This window comes from Oncorhynchus clarkii, chromosome 20 (genome assembly GCF_045791955.1).
Source record: "Oncorhynchus clarkii lewisi isolate Uvic-CL-2024 chromosome 20, UVic_Ocla_1.0, whole genome shotgun sequence".
NCBI classification, from domain to species: Eukaryota; Metazoa; Chordata; class Actinopteri; order Salmoniformes; family Salmonidae; genus Oncorhynchus; species Oncorhynchus clarkii.
The window spans coordinates 58,252,325-58,273,846 of record NC_092166.1 but is presented as its reverse complement, the minus strand read 5'-3'; the positions used below and the strand labels follow the sequence as shown (position 1 = coordinate 58,273,846).

The 21,522-nt window shown below is 42.0% G+C and overlaps 1 protein-coding gene across 13 annotated transcripts in view; it reads right to left on the bottom strand.

The window, feature by feature from the left end:
- LOC139376585 (neurexin-1a-like) overlaps positions 1-21,522 on the bottom strand; it is a 78,922-nt gene that overhangs the window by 6,673 nt on the left and 50,727 nt on the right. For 6 of the 13 annotated variants that reach the window (XM_071119345.1, XM_071119348.1, XM_071119341.1 and 3 more), the window contains 6 exons: positions 20,626-20,745; positions 20,342-20,523; positions 19,985-20,156; positions 18,916-19,005; positions 16,195-16,505; positions 12,458-12,536 (listed from right to left, as the gene is read on the bottom strand). In XM_071119345.1, coding sequence (XP_070975446.1) covers positions 12,458-12,536; positions 16,195-16,505; positions 18,916-19,005; positions 19,985-20,156; positions 20,342-20,523; positions 20,626-20,745 — 954 coding nt within the window. Of the gene's footprint in view, positions 1-12,457; positions 12,537-16,194; positions 16,506-18,915; positions 19,006-19,984; positions 20,157-20,341; positions 20,524-20,625; positions 20,746-21,392; positions 21,420-21,522 lie in introns of all 13 variants that reach the window. The other 7 variants (XM_071119339.1, XM_071119338.1, XM_071119343.1 and 4 more) reach the window with 2 other exon arrangements.

Here is a 21,522-nt window from a genome sequence, read left to right as displayed (position 1 = left end):
GGTAGTAAATGTTTCTCTAGTCTACTAGCCATACTGTTAAAGTGAGAGGGTTTTAAATGTTTCTCTAGTCTACTAGCCATACTGTTAAAGTGAGAGGGTTTTAAATGTTTCTCCAGTCTACTACACATACTGTTAGTGTGTGCGGGTAGTAAATGTTTCTCCAGTCTACGAGCCAAACTGTTAGTGTCTGAGGGTAGTAAATGGTTCTCCAGTCTACTAGTCAAACTGTTAGTGTGTGCGGGTAGTAAATGTTTCTCCAGTCTATTAGCCATACTGTTAGTGTCTGAGGGTAGTAAATGGTTCTCCAGTCTATGAGCCATACTGTTAGTGTGTGAGGGTAGTCAATGTTTCTCTCGTCTACGAGACATACTGTTAGCGTGTGAGGGTAGTAAATGTTTCTCCAGTCTACTAGCCATACTGTTAGTGTGTGAGGGTAGTAAATGTTCCTCTCGTCTACGAGCCATACTGTTAGTGTGTGAGGGTAGTCAATGTTTCTCCAGTCTACTAGCCAAACTGTTAGTGTGTGAGGGTAGTAATTGTTTCTCCAGTCTACTAGCCATAATTTTAGTGTGTGAGGGTAGTAAATGTTTCTCCAGTCTACTAGCCATACTGTTAGTGTGTGAGGGTAGTAATTGTTTCTCCAGTCTACTAGCCATAATTTTAGTGTGTGAGGGTAGTAAATGGTTCTCCAGTCTACGAGCCATACTGTTTGTGTGAGGGTAGTAAATGTTTCTCCAGTCTACTAGTTGTACTGTAAGTGTGTGAGGGTAGTAAATGTTTCTCCAGTCTACTAGCCATACTGTTAGTGTGTGAGGGTAGTAAATGTTTCTCCAGTCTACTAGTTGTACTGTAAGCGTGTGAGGGTAGTAAATATTTCTCCAGTCTACTAGCCATACTGTTAGTGTGTGAGGGTAGTAAATGTTTCTCCAGTCTACTAGCCATACTGTTAGTGTGTGAGGGTAGTAAATGGTTCTCCAGTCTACTAGCCATACTGTTAGTGTGTGAGGGTAGTAAATGGTTCTCCAGTCTACTAGCCAAACTGTTAGTGTGTGAGGGTAGTAAATGGTTCTCCAGTCTACTAGCCATACTGTTAGTGTGTGAGGGTAGTAAATGTTTCTCCAGTCTACTAGTTGTACTGTAAGTGTGTGAGGGTAGTAAATGGTTCTCCAGTCTACTAGCAATACTGTTAGTGTGTGAGGGTAGTAAATGTTTCTCCAGTCTACTAGCCATACTGTTAGTGTGTGAGGGTAGTAAATGGTTCTCCAGTCTACTAGCCATACTGTTAGTGTGTGAGGGTAGTAAATGTTTCTCCAGTCTACTAGCCATACTGTTAGTGTGTGAGGGTAGTAAATGTTTCTCCAGTCTAATAGACATTCTGTTAGTGTGTGAGGGTAGTAAATGGTTCTCCAGTCTACTAGCCATACTGTTAGTGTGTGAGGGTAGTAAATGTTTCTCTCGTCTATGAGCCATTCTGTTAAAGTGAGAGGGTTTTAAATGTTTCTCCAGTCTACTAGCCATACTGTTAAAGTGAGAGGGTAGTAAATGTTTCTCTAGTCTACTAGCCATACTGTTAAAGTGAGAGGGTTTTAAATGTTTCTCTAGTCTACTAGCCATACTGTTAAAGTGAGAGGGTTTTAAATGTTTCTCCAGTCTACTACACATACTGTTAGTGTGTGCGGGTAGTAAATGTTTCTCCAGTCTACGAGCCAAACTGTTAGTGTCTGAGGGTAGTAAATGGTTCTCCAGTCTACTAGTCAAACTGTTAGTGTGTGCGGGTAGTAAATGTTTCTCCAGTCTATTAGCCATACTGTTAGTGTCTGAGGGTAGTAAATGGTTCTCCAGTCTACGAGCCATACTGTTAGTGTGTGAGGGTAGTCAATGTTTCTCTTGTCTACGAGACATACTGTTAGCGTGTGAGGGTAGTAAATGTTTCTCCAGTCTACTAGCCATACTGTTAGTGTGTGAGGGTAGTAAATGTTCCTCTCGTCTACTAGCCAAACTGTTAGTGTGTGAGGGTAGTAATTGTTTCTCCAGTCTACTAGCCAAACTGTTAGTGTGTGAGGGTAGTAATTGTTTCTCCAGTCTACTAGCCATAATTTTAGTGTGTGAGGGTAGTAAATGTTTCTCCAGTCTACTAGCCATACTGTTAGTGTGTGAGGGTAGTAATTGTTTCTCCAGTCTACTAGCCATAATTTTAGTGTGTGAGGGTAGTAAATGGTTCTCCAGTCTACGAGCCATACTGTTAGTGTGTGAGGGTAGTAAATGTTTCTCTCGTCTACGAGCCATACTGTTAGTGTGTGAGGGTAGTCAATGTTTCTCCAGTCTACTAGCCAAACTGTTAGTGTGTGAGGGTAGTAATTGTTTCTCCAGTCTACTAGCCATAATTTTAGTGTGTGAGGGTAGTAAACGTTTCTCCAGTCTACTAGTTGTACTGTAAGTGTGTGAGGGTAGTAACTGTTTCTCCAGTCTACTAGCCATACTGTTAGTGTGTCTACTAGCCATACTGTTAGTGTGAGGGTAGTAACTGTTTCTCCAGTCTACTAGCCATACTGTTAGTGTGTGAGGGTAGTAAATGTTCTCCAGTCTACAAGTTGTACTGTAAGTGTGTGAGGGTAGTAAATGTTTCTCCAGTCTACTAGCCATACTGTTAGTGTGTGAGGGTAGTAAATGTTTCCCCAGTCTACTTGCCATACTGTTAGTGTGTGAGGGTAGTAAATGTTCTCCAGTCTACTAGCCAAACTGTTAGTGTGTGAGGGTAGTAAATGTTTCTCCAGTCTACTAGCCAAACTGTTAGTGTGTGAGGGTAGTAAATGTTCTCCAGTCTACTAGCCATACTGTTAGTGTGTGAGGGTAGTAAATGGTTCTCCAGTCTACTAGCCAAACTGTTAGTGTGTGGGGGTAGTAAATGGTTCTCCAGTCTACTAGCCATACTGTTAGTGTCTGAGGGTAGTAAATGGTTCTCCAGTCTACTAGCCAAACTGTTAGTGTGTGAGGGTAGTAAATGGTTCTCCAGTCTATAAGCCATACTGTTAGTGTGTGAGGGTAGTAAATGTTTCTCCAGTCTACTAGCCATACTGTTAGTGTGTGAGGGTAGTAAATGTTTCTCCAGTCTACTAGCCAAACTGTTAGTGTGTGAGGGTAGTAAATGTTCTCCAGTCTACTAGCCATACTGTTAGTGTGTGAGGGTAGTAAATGGTTCTCCAGTCTACTAGCCAAACTGTTAGTGTGTGGGGGTAGTAAATGGTTCTCCAGTCTAGTAGCCATACTGTTAGTGTCTGAGGGCAGTAAATGGTTCTCCAGTCTACTAGCCAAACTGTTAGTGTGTGAGGGTAGTAAATGGTTCTCCAGTCTATAAGCCATACTGTTAGTGTGTGAGGGTAGTAAATGTTTCTCCAGTCTACTAGCCATACTGTTAGTGTGTGAGGGTAGTAAATGTTTCTCCAGTCTACTAGTTGTACTGTAAGCGTGTGAGGGTAGTAAATATTTCTCCAGTCTACTAGCCATACTGTTAGTGTGTGAGGGTAGTCAATGTTTCTCCAGTCTACTAGCCATAATTTTAGTGTGTGAGGGTAGTAAATGGTTCTCTAGTCTACTAGCCATACTGTTAGTGTGTGAGGGTAGTAAATGTTTCTCCAGTCTACTAGCCTGTTAGTGTGTGAGGGTAGTAAATGTTTCTCCAGTCTACTAGCCATACTGTTAGTGTGTGAGGGTAGTAAATGGTTCTCCAGTCTACTAGCCAAACTGTTAGTGTGTGAGGGTAGTAAATGGTTCTCTAGTCTACTAGCCATACTGTTTGTGTGAGGGTAGTAAATGTTTCTCCAGTCTACTAGTTGTACTGTAAGTGTGTGAGGGTAGTAAATGGTTCTCCAGTCTACTAGCAATACTGTTAGTGTCTGAGGGTAGTAAATGGTCTACTAGCCATACTGTTAGTGTGTGAGGGTAGTAAATGTTTCTCCAGTCTACTAGCCATACTGTGTCTACTAGCCATACTGGTAGTAAATGTTTTCTCCAGTCTACTAGCCATACTGTTAGTGTGTGAGGGTAGTAAATGTTTCTCCAGTCTACTAGCCATACTGTTAGTGTGTGAGGGTAGTAAATGCTTATCCAGTCTACTAGCCATACTGTTAGTGTGTGAGGGTAGTAAATGTTTCTCCAGTCTACTAGCCATACTGTTAGTGTGTGAGGGTAGTAAATGTTTCTCCAGTCTAATAGACATTCTGTTAGTGTGTGAGGGTAGTAAATGGTTCTCCAGTCTACTAGCCATACTGTTAGTGTGTGAGGGTAGTAAATGTTTCTCTCGTCTATGAGCCATTCTGTTAAAGTGAGAGGGTTTTAAATGTTTCTCCAGTCTACTAGCCATACTGTTAAAGTGAGAGGGTAGTAAATGTTTCTCTAGTCTACTAGCCATACTGTTAAAGTGAGAGGGTTTTAAATGTTTCTCTAGTCTACTAGCCATACTGTTAAAGTGAGAGGGTTTTAAATGTTTCTCCAGTCTACTACACATACTGTTAGTGTGTGCGGGTAGTAAATGTTTCTCCAGTCTACGAGCCAAACTGTTAGTGTCTGAGGGTAGTAAATGGTTCTCCAGTCTACTAGTCAAACTGTTAGTGTGTGCGGGTAGTAAATGTTTCTCCAGTCTATTAGCCATACTGTTAGTGTCTGAGGGTAGTAAATGGTTCTCCAGTCTACGAGCCATACTGTTAGTGTGTGAGGGTAGTCAATGTTTCTCTCGTCTACGAGACATACTGTTAGCGTGTGAGGGTAGTAAATGTTTCTCCAGTCTACTAGCCATACTGTTAGTGTGTGAGGGTAGTAAATGTTCCTCTCGTCTACGAGCCATACTGTTAGTGTGTGAGGGTAGTCAATGTTTCTCCAGTCTACTAGCCAAACTGTTAGTGTGTGAGGGTAGTAATTGTTTCTCCAGTCTACTAGCCATAATTTTAGTGTGTGAGGGTAGTAAATGTTTCTCCAGTCTACTAGCCATACTGTTAGTGTGTGAGGGTAGTAATTGTTTCTCCAGTCTACTAGCCATAATTTTAGTGTGTGAGGGTAGTAAATGGTTCTCCAGTCTACGAGCCATACTGTTAGTGTGTGAGGGTAGTAAATGTTTCTCTCGTCTACGAGCCATACTGTTAGTGTGTGAGGGTAGTCAATGTTTCTCCAGTCTACTAGCCAAACTGTTAGTGTGTGAGGGTAGTAATTGTTTCTCCAGTCTACTAGCCATAATTTTAGTGTGTGAGGGTAGTAAACGTTTCTCCAGTCTACTAGTTGTACTGTAAGTGTGTGAGGGTAGTAACTGTTTCTCCAGTCTACTAGCCATACTGTTAGTGTGTGAGGGTAGTAAATGTTTCTCCAGTCTACTAGCCATACTGTTAGTGTGTGAGGGTAGTAAATGTTTCTCCAGTCTACTAGCCATACTGTTAGTGTGTGAGGGTAGTAAATGGTTCTCCAGTCTACTAGCCATACTGTTAGTGTGTGAGGGTAGTAAATGGTTCTCCAGTCTACTAGCCAAACTGTTAGTGTGTGAGGGTAGTAAATGGTTCTCTAGTCTACTAGCCATACTGTTTGTGTGAGGGTAGTAAATGTTTCTCCAGTCTACTAGTTGTACTGTAAGTGTGTGAGGGTAGTAAATGGTTCTCCAGTCTACTAGCAATACTGTTAGTGTGTGAGGGTAGTAAATGTTTCTCTAGTCTACTAGCCATACTGTTAGTGTGTGAGGGTAGTAAATGTTTCTCTAGTCTACTAGCCATACTGTTAAAGTGAGAGGGTTTTAAATGTTTCTCCAGTCTACTAGCCATACTGTTAAAGTGAGAGGGTTTTAAATGTTTCTCTAGTCTACTAGCCATACTGTTAAAGTGAGAGGGTTTTAAATGTTTCTCTAGTCTACTAGACATACTGTTAGTGTGTGAGGGTAGTAAATGTTTCTCCAGTCTACTACACATACTGTTAGTGTGTGAGGGTAGTAAATGTCTATCTAGTCTACTACACATACTGTTAGTGTGTGCGGGTAGTAAATGGTTATCCAGTCTACTACACATACTGTTAGTGTGTGAGGGTAGTAAATGTTTCTCCAGTCAACTATACAAACTGTTAGTGTGTGAGGGTAGTAAATGTCTATCTAGTCTACTACACATACTGTTAGTGTGTGCGGGTAGTAAATGTTTCTCCAGTCTATTAGCCATACTGTTAGTGTGTGAGGGTAGTAAATGGTTCTCCAGTCTACGAGCCATACTGTTAGTGTCTGAGGGTAGTAAATGGTTCTCCAGTCTATTAGCCAAACTGTTAGTGTCTGAGGGTAGTAAATGGTTCTCCAGTCTATTAGCCAAACTGTTAGTGTCTGAGGGTAGTAAATGGTTCTCCAGTCTATTAGCCATACTGTTAGTGTCTGAGGGTAGTAAATGTTTCTCCAGTCTACGAGCCATACTGTTAGTGTGTGAGGGTAGTAAATGTTTCTCTCGTCTACGAGCCAAACTGTTAGCGTGTGAGGGTAGTCAATGTTTCTCTTGTCTACGAGCCATACTGTTAGTGTGTGAGGGTAGTAAATGTTTCTCCAGTCTACTAGCCATACTGTTAGTGTGTGAGGGTAGTAAATGTTTCTCTCGTCTACGAGCCATACTGTTAGTGTGTGAGGGTAGTAAATGTTTCTCCAGTCTACTAGCCAAACTGTTAGTGTGTGAGGGTAGTAAATGGTTCTCCAGTCTATTAGCCATACTGTTAGTGTCTGAGGGTAGTAAATGTTTCTCCAGTCTACGAGCCATACTGTTAGTGTGTGAGGGTAGTAAATGTTTCTCCAGTCTACTAGCCATACTGTTAGTGTGTGAGGGTAGTAATTGTTTCTCCAGTCTACTAGCCATAATTTTAGTGTGTGAGGGTAGTAAATGGTTCTCCAGTCTACGAGCCATACTGTTAGTGTGTGAGGGTAGTAAATGTTTCTCTCGTCTACGAGCCATACTGTTAGTGTGTGAGGGTAGTCAATGTTTCTCCAGTCTACTAGCCAAACTGTTAGTGTGTGAGGGTAGTAATTGTTTCTCCTGTCTACTAGCCATAATTTTAGTGTGTGAGGGTAGTAAATGTTTCTCCAGTCTACTAGTTGTACTGTAAGTGTGTGAGGGTAGTATTTGTTTCTCCAGTCTACTAGCCAAACTGTTAGCGTGTGAGGGTAGTCAATGTTTCTCTCATCTACGAGACATACTGTTAGCGTGTGAGGGTAGTAAATGTTTCTCCAGTCTACTAGCCATACTGTTAGTGTGTGAGGGTAGTAAATGTTTCTCTCGTGTACGAGCCATACCGTTAGTGTGTGAGGGTAGTCAATGTTTCTCCAGTCTACTAGCCAAACTGTTAGTGTGTGAGGGTAGTAATTGTTTCTCCAGTCTACTAGCCATAATTTTAGTGTGTGAGGGTAGTAAATGTTTCTCCAGTCTACTAGCCATACTGTTAGTGTGTGAGGGTAGTAATTGTTTCTCCAGTCTACTAGCCATAATTTTAGTCTGTGAGGGTAGTAAATGGTTCTCCAGTCTACGAGCCATACTGTTAGTGTGTGAGGGTAGTAAATGTTTCTCTCGTCTACGAGCCAAACTGTTAGCGTGTGAGGGTAGTCAATGTTTCTCTTGTCTACGAGCCATACTGTTAGTGTGTGAGGGTAGTAAATGTTTCTCCAGTCTACTAGCCATACTGTTAGTGTGTGAGGGTAGTAAATGTTTCTCTCGTCTACTAGCCATACTGTTAGTGTGTGAGGGTAGTAAATGTTTCTCTCCAGTCTACTAGCCATACTGTTAGTGTGTGAGGGTAGTAAATGTTTCTCCAGTCTACTAGCCATACTGTTAGTGTGTGAGGGTAGTAAATGTTTCTCCAGTCTACTCCATGGTCTACGAGCCATACTGTTAGTGTGTGAGGGTAGTAAATGTTTCTCTCGTCTACGAGCCATACTGTTAGTGTGTGAGGGTAGTCAATGTTTCTCCAGTCTACAAGCCAAACTGTTAGTGTGTGAGGGTAGTAATTGTTTCTCCAGTCTACTAGCCATAATTTTAGTGTGTGAGGGTAGTAAATGTTTCTCCAGTCTACTAGTTGTACTGTAAGTGTGTGAGGGTAGTATTTGTTTCTCCAGTCTACTAGCCATACTGTTAGTGTGTGAGGGTAGTAAATGTTTCTCCAGTCTACTAGCCATACTGTTAGCGTGTGAGGGTAGTCAATGTTTCTCTCGTCTACGAGACATACTGTTAGCGTGTGAGGGTAGTAAATGTTTCTCCAGTCTACTAGCCATACTGTTAGTGTGTGAGGGTAGTAAATGTTTCTCTCGTGTACGAGCCATACTGTTAGTGTGTGAGGGTAGTCAATGTTTCTCCAGTCTACTAGCCAAACTGTTAGTGTGTGAGGGTAGTAATTGTTTCTCCAGTCTACTAGCCATAATTTTAGTGTGTGAGGGTAGTAAATGTTTCTCCAGTCTACTAGCCATACTGTTAGTGTGTGAGGGTAGTAATTGTTTCTCCAGTCTACTAGCCATAATTTTAGTCTGTGAGGGTAGTAAATGGTTCTCCAGTCTACGAGCCATACTGTTAGTGTGTGAGGGTAGTAAATGTTTCTCTCGTCTACGAGCCATACTGTTAGTGTGTGAGCGTAGTCAATGTTTCTCCAGTCTACTAGCCAAACTGTTAGTGTGTGAGGGTAGTAATTGTTTCTCCAGTCTACTAGCCATAATTTTAGTGTGTGAGGGTAGTAAATGTTTCTCCAGTCTACTAGTTGTACTGTAAGTGTGTGAGGGTAGTAAATGGTTCTCCAGTCTACTAGCCATACTGTTAGTGTGTGAGGGTAGTAAATGGTTCTCCAGTCTACTAGCCATACTGTTAGTTTGTGAGGGTAGTAAATGGTTCTCCAGTCTACTAGCAATACTGTTAGTGTGTGAGGGTAGTAAATGTTTCTCTAGTCTACTAGCCATACTGTTAGTGTGTTAGGGTAGTAAATGTTTCTCTAGTCTACTAGCCATACTGTTAAAGTGAGAGGGTTTTAAATGTTTCTCCAGTCTACTAGCCATACTGTTAAAGTGAGAGGGTTTTAAATGTTTCTCTAGTCTACTAGCCATACTGTTAAAGTGAGAGGGTTTTAAATGTTTCTCTAGTCTACTAGACATACTGTTAGTGTGTGAGGGTAGTAAATGTTTCTCCAGTCTACTACACATACTGTTAGCGTGTGCGGGTAGTAAATGTTTCTCCAGTCTACGAGCCAAACTGTTAGTGTGTGCGGGTAGTAAATGTTTCTCCAGTCTACGAGCCAAACTGTTAGTGTCTGAGGGTAGTAAATGGTTCTCCAGTCTATTAGCCAAACTGTTAGTGTCTGAGGGTAGTAAATGGTTCTCCAGTCTATTAGCCATACTGTTAGTGTGTGAGGGTAGTAAATGGTTCTCCAGTCTACTAGTCAAACTGTTAGTGTGTGCGGGTAGTAAATGTTTCTCCAGTCTATTAGCCATACTGTTAGTGTCTGAGGGTAGTAAATGGTTCTCCAGTCTATTAGCCAAACTGTTAGTGTGTGAGGGTAGTAATTGTTTCTCCAGTCTACTAGCCATAATTTTAGTGTGTGAGGGTAGTAAATGTTTCTCTAGTCTACTAGCCATACTGTTAGTGTGTGAGGGTAGTAAATGTTTCTCTAGTCTACTAGCCATACTGTTAAAGTGAGAGGGTTTTAAATGTTTCTCTAGTCTACTAGCCATACTGTTAAAGTGAGAGGGTTTTAAATGTTTCTCTAGTCTACTAGACATACTGTTAGTGTGTGAGGGTAGTAAATGTTTCTCCAGTCTACTACACATACTGTTAGTGTGTGCGGGTAGTAAATGTTTCTCCAGTCTACGAGCCAAACTGTTAGTGTGTGCGGGTAGTAAATGTTTCTCCAGTCTACGAGCCAAACTGTTAGTGTCTGAGGGTAGTAAATGGTTCTCCAGTCTACTAGTCAAACTGTTAGTGTGTGCGGGTAGTAAATGTTTCTCCAGTCTATTAGCCATACTGTTAGTGTGTGAGGGTAGTAAATGTTTCTCTCGTCTACGAGCCATACTGTTAGCGTGTGAGGGTAGTCAATGTTTCTCTCGTCTACGAGCCATACTGTTAGTGTGTGAGGGTAGTAAATGTTTCTCCAGTCTACTAGCCATACTGTTAGTGTGTGAGGGTAGTAATTGTTTCTCCAGTCTACTAGCCATAATTTTAGTGTGTGAGGGTAGTAAATGTTTCTCTAGTCTACTAGCCATACTGTTAGTGTGTGAGGGTAGTAAATGTTTCTCTAGTCTACTAGCCATACTGTTAAAGTGAGAGGGTTTTAAATGTTTCTCCAGTCTACTAGCCATACTGTTAAAGTGAGAGGGTTTTAAATGTTTCTCTAGTCTACTAGCCATACTGTTAAAGTGAGAGGGTTTTAAATGTTTCTCTAGTCTACTAGACATACTGTTAGTGTGTGAGGGTAGTAAATGTTTCTCCAGTCTACGAGCCAAACTGTTAGTGTGTGCGGTTAGTAAATGTTTCTCCAGTCTACGAGCCAAACTGTTAGTGTCTGAGGGTAGTAAATGGTTCTCCAGTCTATTAGCCATACTGTTAGTGTGTGAGGGTAGTAAATGGTTCTCCAGTCTACTAGTCAAACTGTTAGTGTGTGCGGGTAGTAAATGTTTCTCCAGTCTATTAGCCATACTGTTAGTGTGTGAGGGTAGTAAATGGTTCTCCAGTCTACGAGCCATACTGTTAGTGTCTGAGGGTAGTAAATGGTTCTCCAGTCTATTAGCCAAACTGTTAGTGTCTGAGGGTAGTAAATGGTTCTCCAGTCTATTAGCCATACTGTTAGTGTCTGAGGGTAGTAAATGTTTCTCCAGTCTACGAGCCATACTGTTAGTGTGTGAGGGTAGTAAATGTTTCTCTCGTCTACGAGCCAAACTGTTAGCGTGTGAGGGTAGTCAATGTTTCTCTCGTCTACGAGCCATACTGTTAGTGTGTGAGGGTAGTAAATGTTTCTCCAGTCTATTAGCCATACTGTTAGTGTCTGAGGGTAGTAAATGTTTCTCCAGTCTACGAGCCATACTGTTAGTGTGTGAGGGTAGTAAATGTTTCTCCAGTCTACTAGCCATACTGTTAGTGTGTGAGGGTAGTAATTGTTTCTCCAGTCTACTAGCCATAATTTTAGTGTGTGAGGGTAGTAAATGTTTCTCCAGTCTACTAGTTGTACTGTAAGTGTGTGAGGGTAGTAACTGTTTCTCCAGTCTATTAGCCATACTGTTAGTGTCTGAGGGTAGTAAATGTTTCTCCAGTCTACGAGCCATACTGTTAGTGTGTGAGGGTAGTAAATGTTTCTCTCGTCTACGAGCCATACTGTTAGCGTGTGAGGGTAGTAAATGTTTCTCCAGTCTACTAGCCATACTGTTAGCGTGTGAGGGTAGTCAATGTTTCTCTCGTCTACGAGACATACTGTTAGCGTGTGAGGGTAGTAAATGTTTCTCCAGTCTACTAGCCATACTGTTAGTGTGTGAGGGTAGTAAATGTTTCTCTCGTGTACGAGCCATACTGTTAGTGTGTGAGGGTAGTCAATGTTTCTCCAGTCTACTAGCCAAACTGTTAGTGTGTGAGGGTAGTAATTGTTTCTCCAGTCTACTAGCCATAATTTTAGTGTGTGAGGGTAGTAAATGTTTCTCCAGTCTACTAGCCATACTGTTAGTGTGTGAGGGTAGTAATTGTTTCTCCAGTCTACTAGCCATAATTTTAGTGTGTGAGGGTAGTAAATGGTTCTCCAGTCTACGAGCCATACTGTTAGTGTGTGAGGGTAGTAAATGTTTCTCTCGTCTACGAGCCATACTGTTAGTGTGTGAGGGTAGTCAATGTTTCTCCAGTCTACTAGCCAAACTGTTAGTGTGTGAGGGTAGTAATTGTTTCTCCAGTCTACTAGAGATAATTTTAGTGTGTGAGGGTAGTAAATGTTTCTCCAGTCTACTAGTTGTACTGTAAGTGTGTGAGGGTAGTAAATGTTTCTCTAGTCTACTAGACATACTGTTAGTGTGTGAGGGTAGTAAATGTTTCTCTAGTCTACTAGACATACTGTTAGTGTGTGAGGGTAGTAAATGTTTCTCTAGTCTACTAGACATACTGTTAGTGTGTGAGGGTAGTACATTTTTAACCAGTCTACTAGACATACTGTTAGTGTGTGAGGGTAGTACATGTTTCTCCAGTCTACTGGCCATACTGTTAGTGTGTGAGGGTAGTAAATGTTTCTCTAGTCTACTAGCCATACTGTTAGTGTGTGAGGGTAGTAAATGTTTCTCCAGTCTACTAGCCATACTGTTAGTGTGTGAGGGTAGTAAATGTTTCTCTAGTCTACTAGCCATACTGTTAGTGTGTGAGGGTAGTAAATGTTTCTCTAGTCTATTAGCCATACTGTTAGTGTGTGAGGGTAGTAGTGTGGTAGTACAGTAGTAGTATGTACTGTATATGGTATATATTACCAGAGCTGGGGTCACATGGGTCAATGTCCTCGTCATCACTGGGACACTCAGCTGATGCCACCAGCAGGTCGTCTGTCGACTGGAGAGAGACAAGGTATCATTAAACACACACTTTTGTTTTTTGTAATACTTATGGATCACTGGAGCCTTTCATGTACATGTTATTGACATGTAAAGTATTTTCAGAGAGCTCCTCTCTTTCTGCAAACAGAACACAAAAAACTCTCAACTTGAAGGCAAATATACTTTGGATTTACAGAAATCTATATGTTTTTTCCCCGAGTCCTGGCAAACTTCCAAACTGCCAAATTGTGAAGAGAGAGGTGGAGAGAAAGCGAGAGAACGGAAGTGAGATAGACAGAAGAGGAGGAGAGAGGTGTTGGTTACGAGCTGGGATCTAATCACAAGGGATCACATATCCATCTCCTCCTCCTCCGGCTCTCCCCTTCCTCATCTTCTCCCACATTCCTTCCCACTTTCTTCCTCCCCTTTCTCCTTCCTCTTCCCCTGGTCCACTGATGTGCTGATTGCTGATCTCTGAGGACTGTGTGTACATATAAGTTAACTATGATAAAGTGACTAACCAACAGTGTACCGTACAGTAACTATGAATCCTTCATGTCCATGCCCTGCTCTCTGAGCAACACAAGTTGGGAAGATGCTCCTTTGGCCAATCCCCCTCCTTCCTCACTCTCTCTCAGCCGAACAATGCCTCTCCACTTCCTCTCCGCCTCCACCCTTTCTCTCATTGGCAGCGCCCTCTCTCTTCCCCTACTCTTCCGCCTGTTGCCGTGGCAACTCTAAGTTCAGGCCGTTAAAACGAAGGGCGTGTTTCACTGAGAGACCTGAAACACTGGCACTCACCACCAGACAGAAAGAGAGAGATTATCAGGGCGTTAATCTGGACTCCGTATATGACAGAAGACTAGCGTTCTGCGTTATTTCCCAGTGAGAGAGAGAGAGAGAGAGAGAGAGAGAGAGAGAGAGAGAGAGAGAGAGGATAAGAGAGAGAGAGAGTGAGAGAGAGAGTGATGTAAGTAATGGAAGTAGCGAGAGAAAATTAAAGAGCTGTGTTGGGAGAGAGACAGATGGAAGAAGAGAAAGAGATGGAGGAAGAGAGTCATGGAGGGAGAGATGGACTAAGGATAGGACAAGGAAAAGCATGAGGAGAGAAGGAAGGAGACATCAAAGTGTTGCAGCTTAAGTTAACGTCATGCTAATTGAGTGTGCATATTCATGAGTTTGTTAAACATCGCCTGCTTCGACTTTACAGCGGATAAATGTGTGTGTGTGCATAAGCGTGTGTGTGTGTGTGGGAGCGAGAGTGTGAGTGCGTGTTTTAAACCCACACAGAGTCCGCGGTGTATTAAAATGGGAGAGTGATGCATTGCAGTAGTCATAACTAACCTCAGTATGGGGACTGGAGAGAACAGCAGAACCAAATCTAGAACAGGTCTAGAACCCAACATAGAACGGGACTAGAACCCACAAACACCCTCACAAAAAATCTATGCAAATACATTTAGCGTAATGCATCCCAAGATAACAGAAATGCAGCACTATTGAAGTCTAGTAAAAGGCACTATAGAAGCTAACCTCGCATTAATGGCTACATCAGCCAGGTACTTCTTGCAACGATGTGATAGATTTTAAGTTTGCTAATTAGACAATCAAAAATCCCGGGAGAAAAGTAAACATAACGCTGTCTGCTTATAGGGTGCCCATGATCCCAATTGCCTGAGTGTGATTAGTCAAGAGCAACTGTAAGCAGATGTGTATGTTTAGATGAATGCCCTTTCGACACCTTTAACTGTAACCCCTCCAAACTCGATTCCAGACGGATTCTAATGACTCCGACTCATTCTAGACTCCAAACGGAACTGTCTCCTCAGCTGACCTCTACTCACATGTCAATCAAACTACAGACCTGCCAATCAAACCACAGCCCTTTTAAGTTGCCAATTAAAAGTGAGCCAAGTCTGTTCCACTAATGCACACTCACACTCCTGAACAATGCATGCCAACCTCTTCCTATAGCCTCATCTCTTTTTCTCTCCCGTCTTCCGTCTCTCCTCTACAGCCTTATCTCTCCCTCTCTTTGTCTGGCAGCGATGCATGCCACCTTCCAGCACAGACGAAGAAAGGTAGAGGGCGAGAGATAAAGCAAGAGGGGAAGAGAAAATCGAAAAGGAAAGAGACGGATAGCGAAAGAAAGAGGGAGAGAGGAAAAGGGAGAGATGGAGAGATGAAGGCGAAAGATGGTATCATGCTGAAGGAGTAAAATCAGTACCTGAGCAGCCGAACAATGCCAGCGAGCGTCCATGCCTGCCTGACTGCCTAGCTCACACATAACACACACACACGGTGTACACACACTGCTCTACTTCAACACACACATACTCTGTTGGCTGCAGCTCTGTCAGCACGGAGAGAAGAGGAGCTATTCTGCATATGTACTGATACACTGACTACCTACCACTGCTGAGAGAGAGAGAGAGAGAGAGAGAGAGAGAGAGAGAGAGAGAGAGAGAGAGAGAGAGAGAGAGAGAGAGAGAGAGAGAGAGAGAGAGAGAGAGAGAGAGAGAGAGAGAGAGAGAGAGAGAGAGAGAGAGAGAGAGAGAGAGAGAGAGAGAGAGAGAGAGAGAGAGAGAGAGAGAGAGAGAGAGAGAGAGAGAGAGAGAGAGAGTGATGCTTCTACCCATATAGCACACATGGACACACACACGCACACACACAAAAAACACACTGATAACACCCAAACTAAACTGAGCAAAGTGAGTCAGAGCAGACTGTAGCAAAACACAAACACACACTCTTTTACATTATAAATAACTCTTTACTTCCTAGGAGAGAGTCTCACTAAACTCATGGCAGCAGGAAGAAACACATCAAACACACTCAAAATCACACACACGCCACGCGCACACACACACACACACACGTCACATGTACACACGCACAATCACAAAATCGATTACTTGCTCTGATCCACCATTAAGTGGTTTCACTGCTCCTCCCTCTGCTGCAACCGACTGTAACTAAGTACAGCCTACATGTTACCTCTATATGTTTGTGTGTGTCCATGAACACTTGTTGAATACAGCTTGGTTGCTAGGTAACCCCAGCAGCAGATTAGTGTTTCTTATTAAGCACACACTCACTGCAACACACACACACACGCGCATGCACAAACACACACTGCAGCATATCGAGCATACATTCTGTCTGACCTAGTTCCCATCTTGGGATATTGACTCATTTGCAATGCTCTCTGCAAACCAGTTACACCACCAACTACACACACACACACACACGTCTGAAGTGTAAAAAGGAACACTGTGTCTCACTCCATCACTCAAACCCTCCATCCATCTAGATATATTATTGATGCCTGAGGCTCTGCTCACAGCCCTGCATTCCATTATTTATGTCTGAGGTATTCACAAAGGAGCTATACACTTTGGAGCACGAGAGAGTGAGAGAAAGAGAGAGAGAAAGAATATCTAAGAGGGTTCACTATCTCCATGGCAACTCGCATCATTGGAAATTATTATTTTTTAGAGTGCGTCAGACTATTTCATAACCCAGAATCCCTCTCCACACACAAACAAAGAGAGCCTGTTCACCATAACCTCCTGACAGGTAATAGCAGATACAGTTTATAGTATATATATCTGTGAGGTTATGATTTGCTCAATTAGCCTGTTTATGCCTTAGTGTCATAGTTAGTTTCCTACCTGTTGCGTAGCTCCTCCTCCTTGCTTCCTGTTTGTGGCGGTTGTCGTGGTGATGTCGCCGGCATTGGCGGCGGGGTCTGATCGGTTTGCCCCGGCGGCAGCGCTGGATTGGGGCGTGATGGAGGAGGGCATGTCCCCAACCAATCGCGTGCTGCCCTCCAGGCGGATGTGGGCGTGTCCTTCGGCGGCCATGTTGAGTATCTTCAGTCCGTTGTAGTAGAGACCGGCCATCTGACCCTGGAACTGACCTGCTTCCTTTCCTCTTCCCACCGTCACCGTCGTCTGGCTGTTGAAGATGGTCAGCTGGCGGCCTGGACACACACACACACAAACACACAGACACACACACGCATACATATGAGTCGCCGGTGTGATGATAATATACACGTTAATCGTAATGTTAGCGTGTTGTAAGTATGAACAAAGGCTGAGATGTACTGTGGAAATGGGGGGCTGGAGGAAGAGAGGAGGAGGAAAAGAAGACGATGAAGGAGGATGAGAGGAAGAGTAGGATGAAGAGAGAGGACATGAGATAGCTGAGAGATGGTTGCTCTTGGAGACGCATCAGGAGCAAGTCATCATGTTGATCGGACATATCGATTGATTTCCCTCAGAATATGGTTATTACAGCCTTATGAAGCCCTAAGAAGCCAAATGAAGCATTATAAAGCCATATGAAGTTCTATGAAGCATGCACAGGTCATAGCTTTGTCTCTGGTCACTGGTAAAGGGACTTCAGGTATTTAAAGGAGCTCTGCTGAAGTTTGAGGTTAATAAAAAAAACAATGCATTTAACATCTCTCAAGTCTTACAAGTAATATCTGATTATGGACTTTGTTCAACACTGATATGTGGTATCACTTCAGAATGACTCCTCGCAATAAAGCATTTATATAACGGAGGAGTAAATAGTTTATTCATCATTTATTGATCATCACTCCCACATTTGTACATTTTTAGTAACCTAGTTATTCACACATTTCTAAACCCCTTTTAGCGTATTTAATAAGGACTCATAAAGGCCATTCAGAAGATGTTTCATATATGTCCTTATAAACCATTTACTAATCATCAGTCAACTCTTTGCATGGCCTCGTCTTAAGTGTGGGCTATTTATACTTTATAGATACTTTATAAACATCTTGAGTGACTGGTGTACTTTCTCACAAAAAGATGGACATGCCATTGGTAGACATTCCAACAGTGGTTGATGCTCCTTAAGGTCTCAAAATGCCCCCCTAGGACATATCAGTGGTTAAACAACAAGCAAAAAATAAAGAGGATGTTCAAGAATATATATTGAACATTTTATTCCAAAAGTCACAATTGTAATGTGTAACTTGAGTAAAAAAATGGTAACATAAGCATTTCTTGGCAGTGACTTTTCTACCAAAACCAAAGTGTGGATTGCAGTCACTCCTTAGAGCAGTGTAATCTTAGAATTTGGTCAGCTCCGTGTTTTTCCCCGCGTGCATGAAGCAGTCAAAGTTAAAGCACCGCTTTCACCCAATCCTGGTGCGGCTAAATAACCAGTGACGAAAACCCAAACACCTGAACTACCGCTGCTTGTTATCCCACACGTTCCATGCCGTCGCGGGAGATTCCGGTTAAACGGCAGAATGATTCCATGAAAGATGAGGAGCAGTTCGTAGACTGCTGACGAGGTAAAGGAAACAAATATCTGAATACATTATCGTGCTGAACTATTCAATTACGCTTAAAGGAGATACTACATTTTAAAAGCCCAGTAGAGGTACAGCCAAACAAAGCCATGTGTGAACATAGTCTGTGGTTAAAAGACTGAAGCACTGGAAGCATTTAAAGGTCCAATTCGGCCGTTTTGTATCTCAATACAGCCTAAAATCATTTCTGGGTAACTGTGTACCTTACTGTTATCAGTTTTCCCCTCCCCACTCAGACCACTCACAGACAGTCGTAGCTAAATTCTTGTTTGAGAAATTGCTCTTTGTTGTTTTTGTTCATTTTTGACCATTTTAATTGAAAACAATCACAGAAAGGTAGTTATTGTTTTTTTTAACCAGAAATGATTTTATATTGAGATAAAAAAATTACTGTATTGGACCTTTTTAAGGAGCGTCAGGTACTGTTGGAATGTCTACCAATGGTATGTCCATCTTTTTGTGAGAAATTACACCGGTCACTCAAAACACTTCTAAACCATTTAGAAAGTAGAAGTATTCAACACTTTTCATCAGGACACGCAACAAGACTTAACTAATGTTTAACTAATGGTTTATAAGGACCTACATTAAACATCTTATGAATGGAGTAATGATTAATAAATGATGAATAAACTATTTACTAATCCATTATAAATGGTTTATTACGAGGAGTTACCCTAAAGCGAAGCCTTTAAATGTTTACAATTGTAGAAACAGCATTATGACAGAATCTTAATAAAGACCTTTTTATCTGTACTAGTTTCACATTTATTCAGATGAATCTTCCCATTGTCCCTTTAACCTGGTATTATCAACCTTTCTCTCTAGCTACAGTTTACAGTAAATTACTGTATTACAGAACAGTACAGTTACACTACAGTTTACACAGTCTGACAATATTACACTCTAACAGCTACTATAATGTTTAAACTTAGTTATGAATTTAGAATTTTAGATGTTAGTTGATGGTCACAGTTTCAACTTGCTTCAGGTTGACTTTTAAGCTAAAAGTTTTAAGTAATTTTAATGATGTTTTTACCTTTGTCGAATAGCCAATCGTCAACTACTCGACCGAGTCGATAGGGGATTCTCTGTCTAGCGATGGCCAGGCGCTCGTTATCAATGTTGCCTTTAATTTAAAGATGAAAACACAGTAATTACGCACATCAACACCTGGCACAGGAGCTGGACAACAAAATGAACAGCCATGAAGAGAAAGTCAAAGTCCTGACCAAGGTCTTGTTAGTCAGTCCGAACATTGTTGCTGTCTTAATTTCAATAAGAGTTACGATCAGGAGCAGCAACCAGCGAGCAGACATTGACTTTCTGTTCATGGGCTTTGATTTAAAGAGACATTTAAACAGTTAATTATCATCTGACAGACAGGAGTTTAGAGAGTTTGATAAAACAACAGAATAATAACGATAATCATTGTTAAAGCTAACAGATCAACCCTCATACACCCGTCTCTGTCTAGTGTTTAGCCGTTTAGCTAACATCTAACTAAATAACTCTCGAAAATATATGATTACTACTTTTATATAAAAACAACAACAAATGTTTAAAAACCCAATGCAAAAAAAAATAAATACAATCATTTTTTCTCTTTGTTTTTTTTTTCCAGTCTAGTTTACTCAGAAAATGAAATGTTTATTGTGTTGCTGTTTGGCCAATTGCCCCAATGGCTATTATTATTATTTTTTAAATAAAACACAACTACTACCTGTATTAAATGTTTACATGGTTCATTTACGTATCACACTATTTAACATAGCAACATAAATTACCAGTCATGTCAGTACAGACTCCCTGGAGTCAAGGCAACCTGGGGAAGTGTTACTACATATGTCTTTTTTTTATGTTTTAACAGGAAAATGACATCATAACATAGACATTTGATCTTCAGCAAGTCATAACAAAAGTCCTAATAGTAACGTAGCTATGATGTAGTAATAACATCAGCAACAGCAACATTACAACACCCTTATATTAATACTGAAAGAAATACTTACGGTATACAGTCACTTCCTTTTATTCAGGAAGTAAAGCGAAGCCCTGTAGTGTGATTGGCTGTGACAGGCGGGGTGTAGGCTGTGGTCGGTCCTTACCTGAGGGGTAACGCTCTATGATTGGCAGGTCATCCAGCTGCAGGGTTGCGTTGCCTCCGCTGCGGGTAAACCGAACTATGTGGTACTTCCCATCATTAACGGATTTAGCAGTCTCTTCAATGTTGATGTCATCTGTCCCCACGTTAAACACTACCCTAATATTTCCTTTATCCTGAGGAGTGAAAAATAGACACAGAGAGAAAGAGAGAGATCAAGGGACAGAAAGGGATAGAGAAAGAGGATAGGAAAGGAGAAAGGGATATATAGTTGGTAGTGTAGCAGAGTGCTGATTTGAGGAAGACAGCGCAGTTCCACAGGGATTTTGTAGAGGCCAGTGTTAAACAATGTAATCCTTACTATCTGTAGCTGTAGGTAGTCCCCCAGTCCCGAGGCGCTGTCGACCCGTAGCAGGGTAGCGTGTTTCTGCTGTGTGCTGAAGCCCAGCGCGAGCCGGTCAGCCCGTGTACTGGGGCGCTCGTTAGGAGGCCAGGTGTACACAATCACACCCCCATCACGACCAAAGATATACGTGGTCCCCGCTGTGGACAACAGATTTACATGACTTGTTGTCAAATGAGCAGAAACAGGATGCAGTAAACAGGAAATAGGTCATAGGAATAGAAGAAAAAAAAGTGACTCACCGTCATTGCAGAGCGGTCCTCCGAATGACGTCATACTGCAATCACAGCTAAATCCCTCCCACTGCTGCAAACACACGCCCTGATTGGAGCAAGAGTCTTCCTGACAGGTAGTACTGGGACCTGGAAAGACAAATCCTTTAACTTCTAAACGATGAAGGCTAATGTCAACCAGAGGCTGCTGAAAGTAAGAAAATAATCAGAATAAGCCCTTAAAAATGCTCTGGTTAAAATCGACCAGAAAAAATATATTAATTCCAAAATCTTTGTGAATCATTCCATTAAGAGTTGATCCTCATTGAAAATGAATAGCACTTTTGGATTGTTGAATTGGATATCCAATTCACTGGACATCCTGTAGCTGTCCATGAGGTTGGCCAGCCCTAGGTTAGATACAAGGAGGGAGAGGTCAAACAGAAGAGGGTGGGGTTAGAAGCAGGGGGTTTAGAATCATGCTTCCAAGTGAAGGAGGTGCAGGGTGTGTGGTCTAAATTAAACAGTAATGGTGTCACTGAGGGGATGATGTCACTATGGTGACCTGGACAGGTTACGTCAGAACACACCACACACATGCACCCACAAATGTAACCGAGGTGGCTTGCGTAATGAGTACGCTTGCCTGAGACCTGAGCACATACGTTAGCTGAGCAAATGCCTAAACTTTAGCTTAGCAGGCTAACACAGACGTGTGGCGCGCAGGAGGCCCAGGTTCGAACCCAGTCGATCACAAGCGCACACAGACACATACACGCACACACAGAGCGATCTACCTTGCAAGTCAGCTTTCATCAATGCAACTTTCGCCAGCCGAAAACAAAAACAAAACAACGACAAGCAAAATATGTTAGATGGTTAGTAAAAACAAAGCATAGAAATGCCTGTAAAAAAAAAAAGAACAAA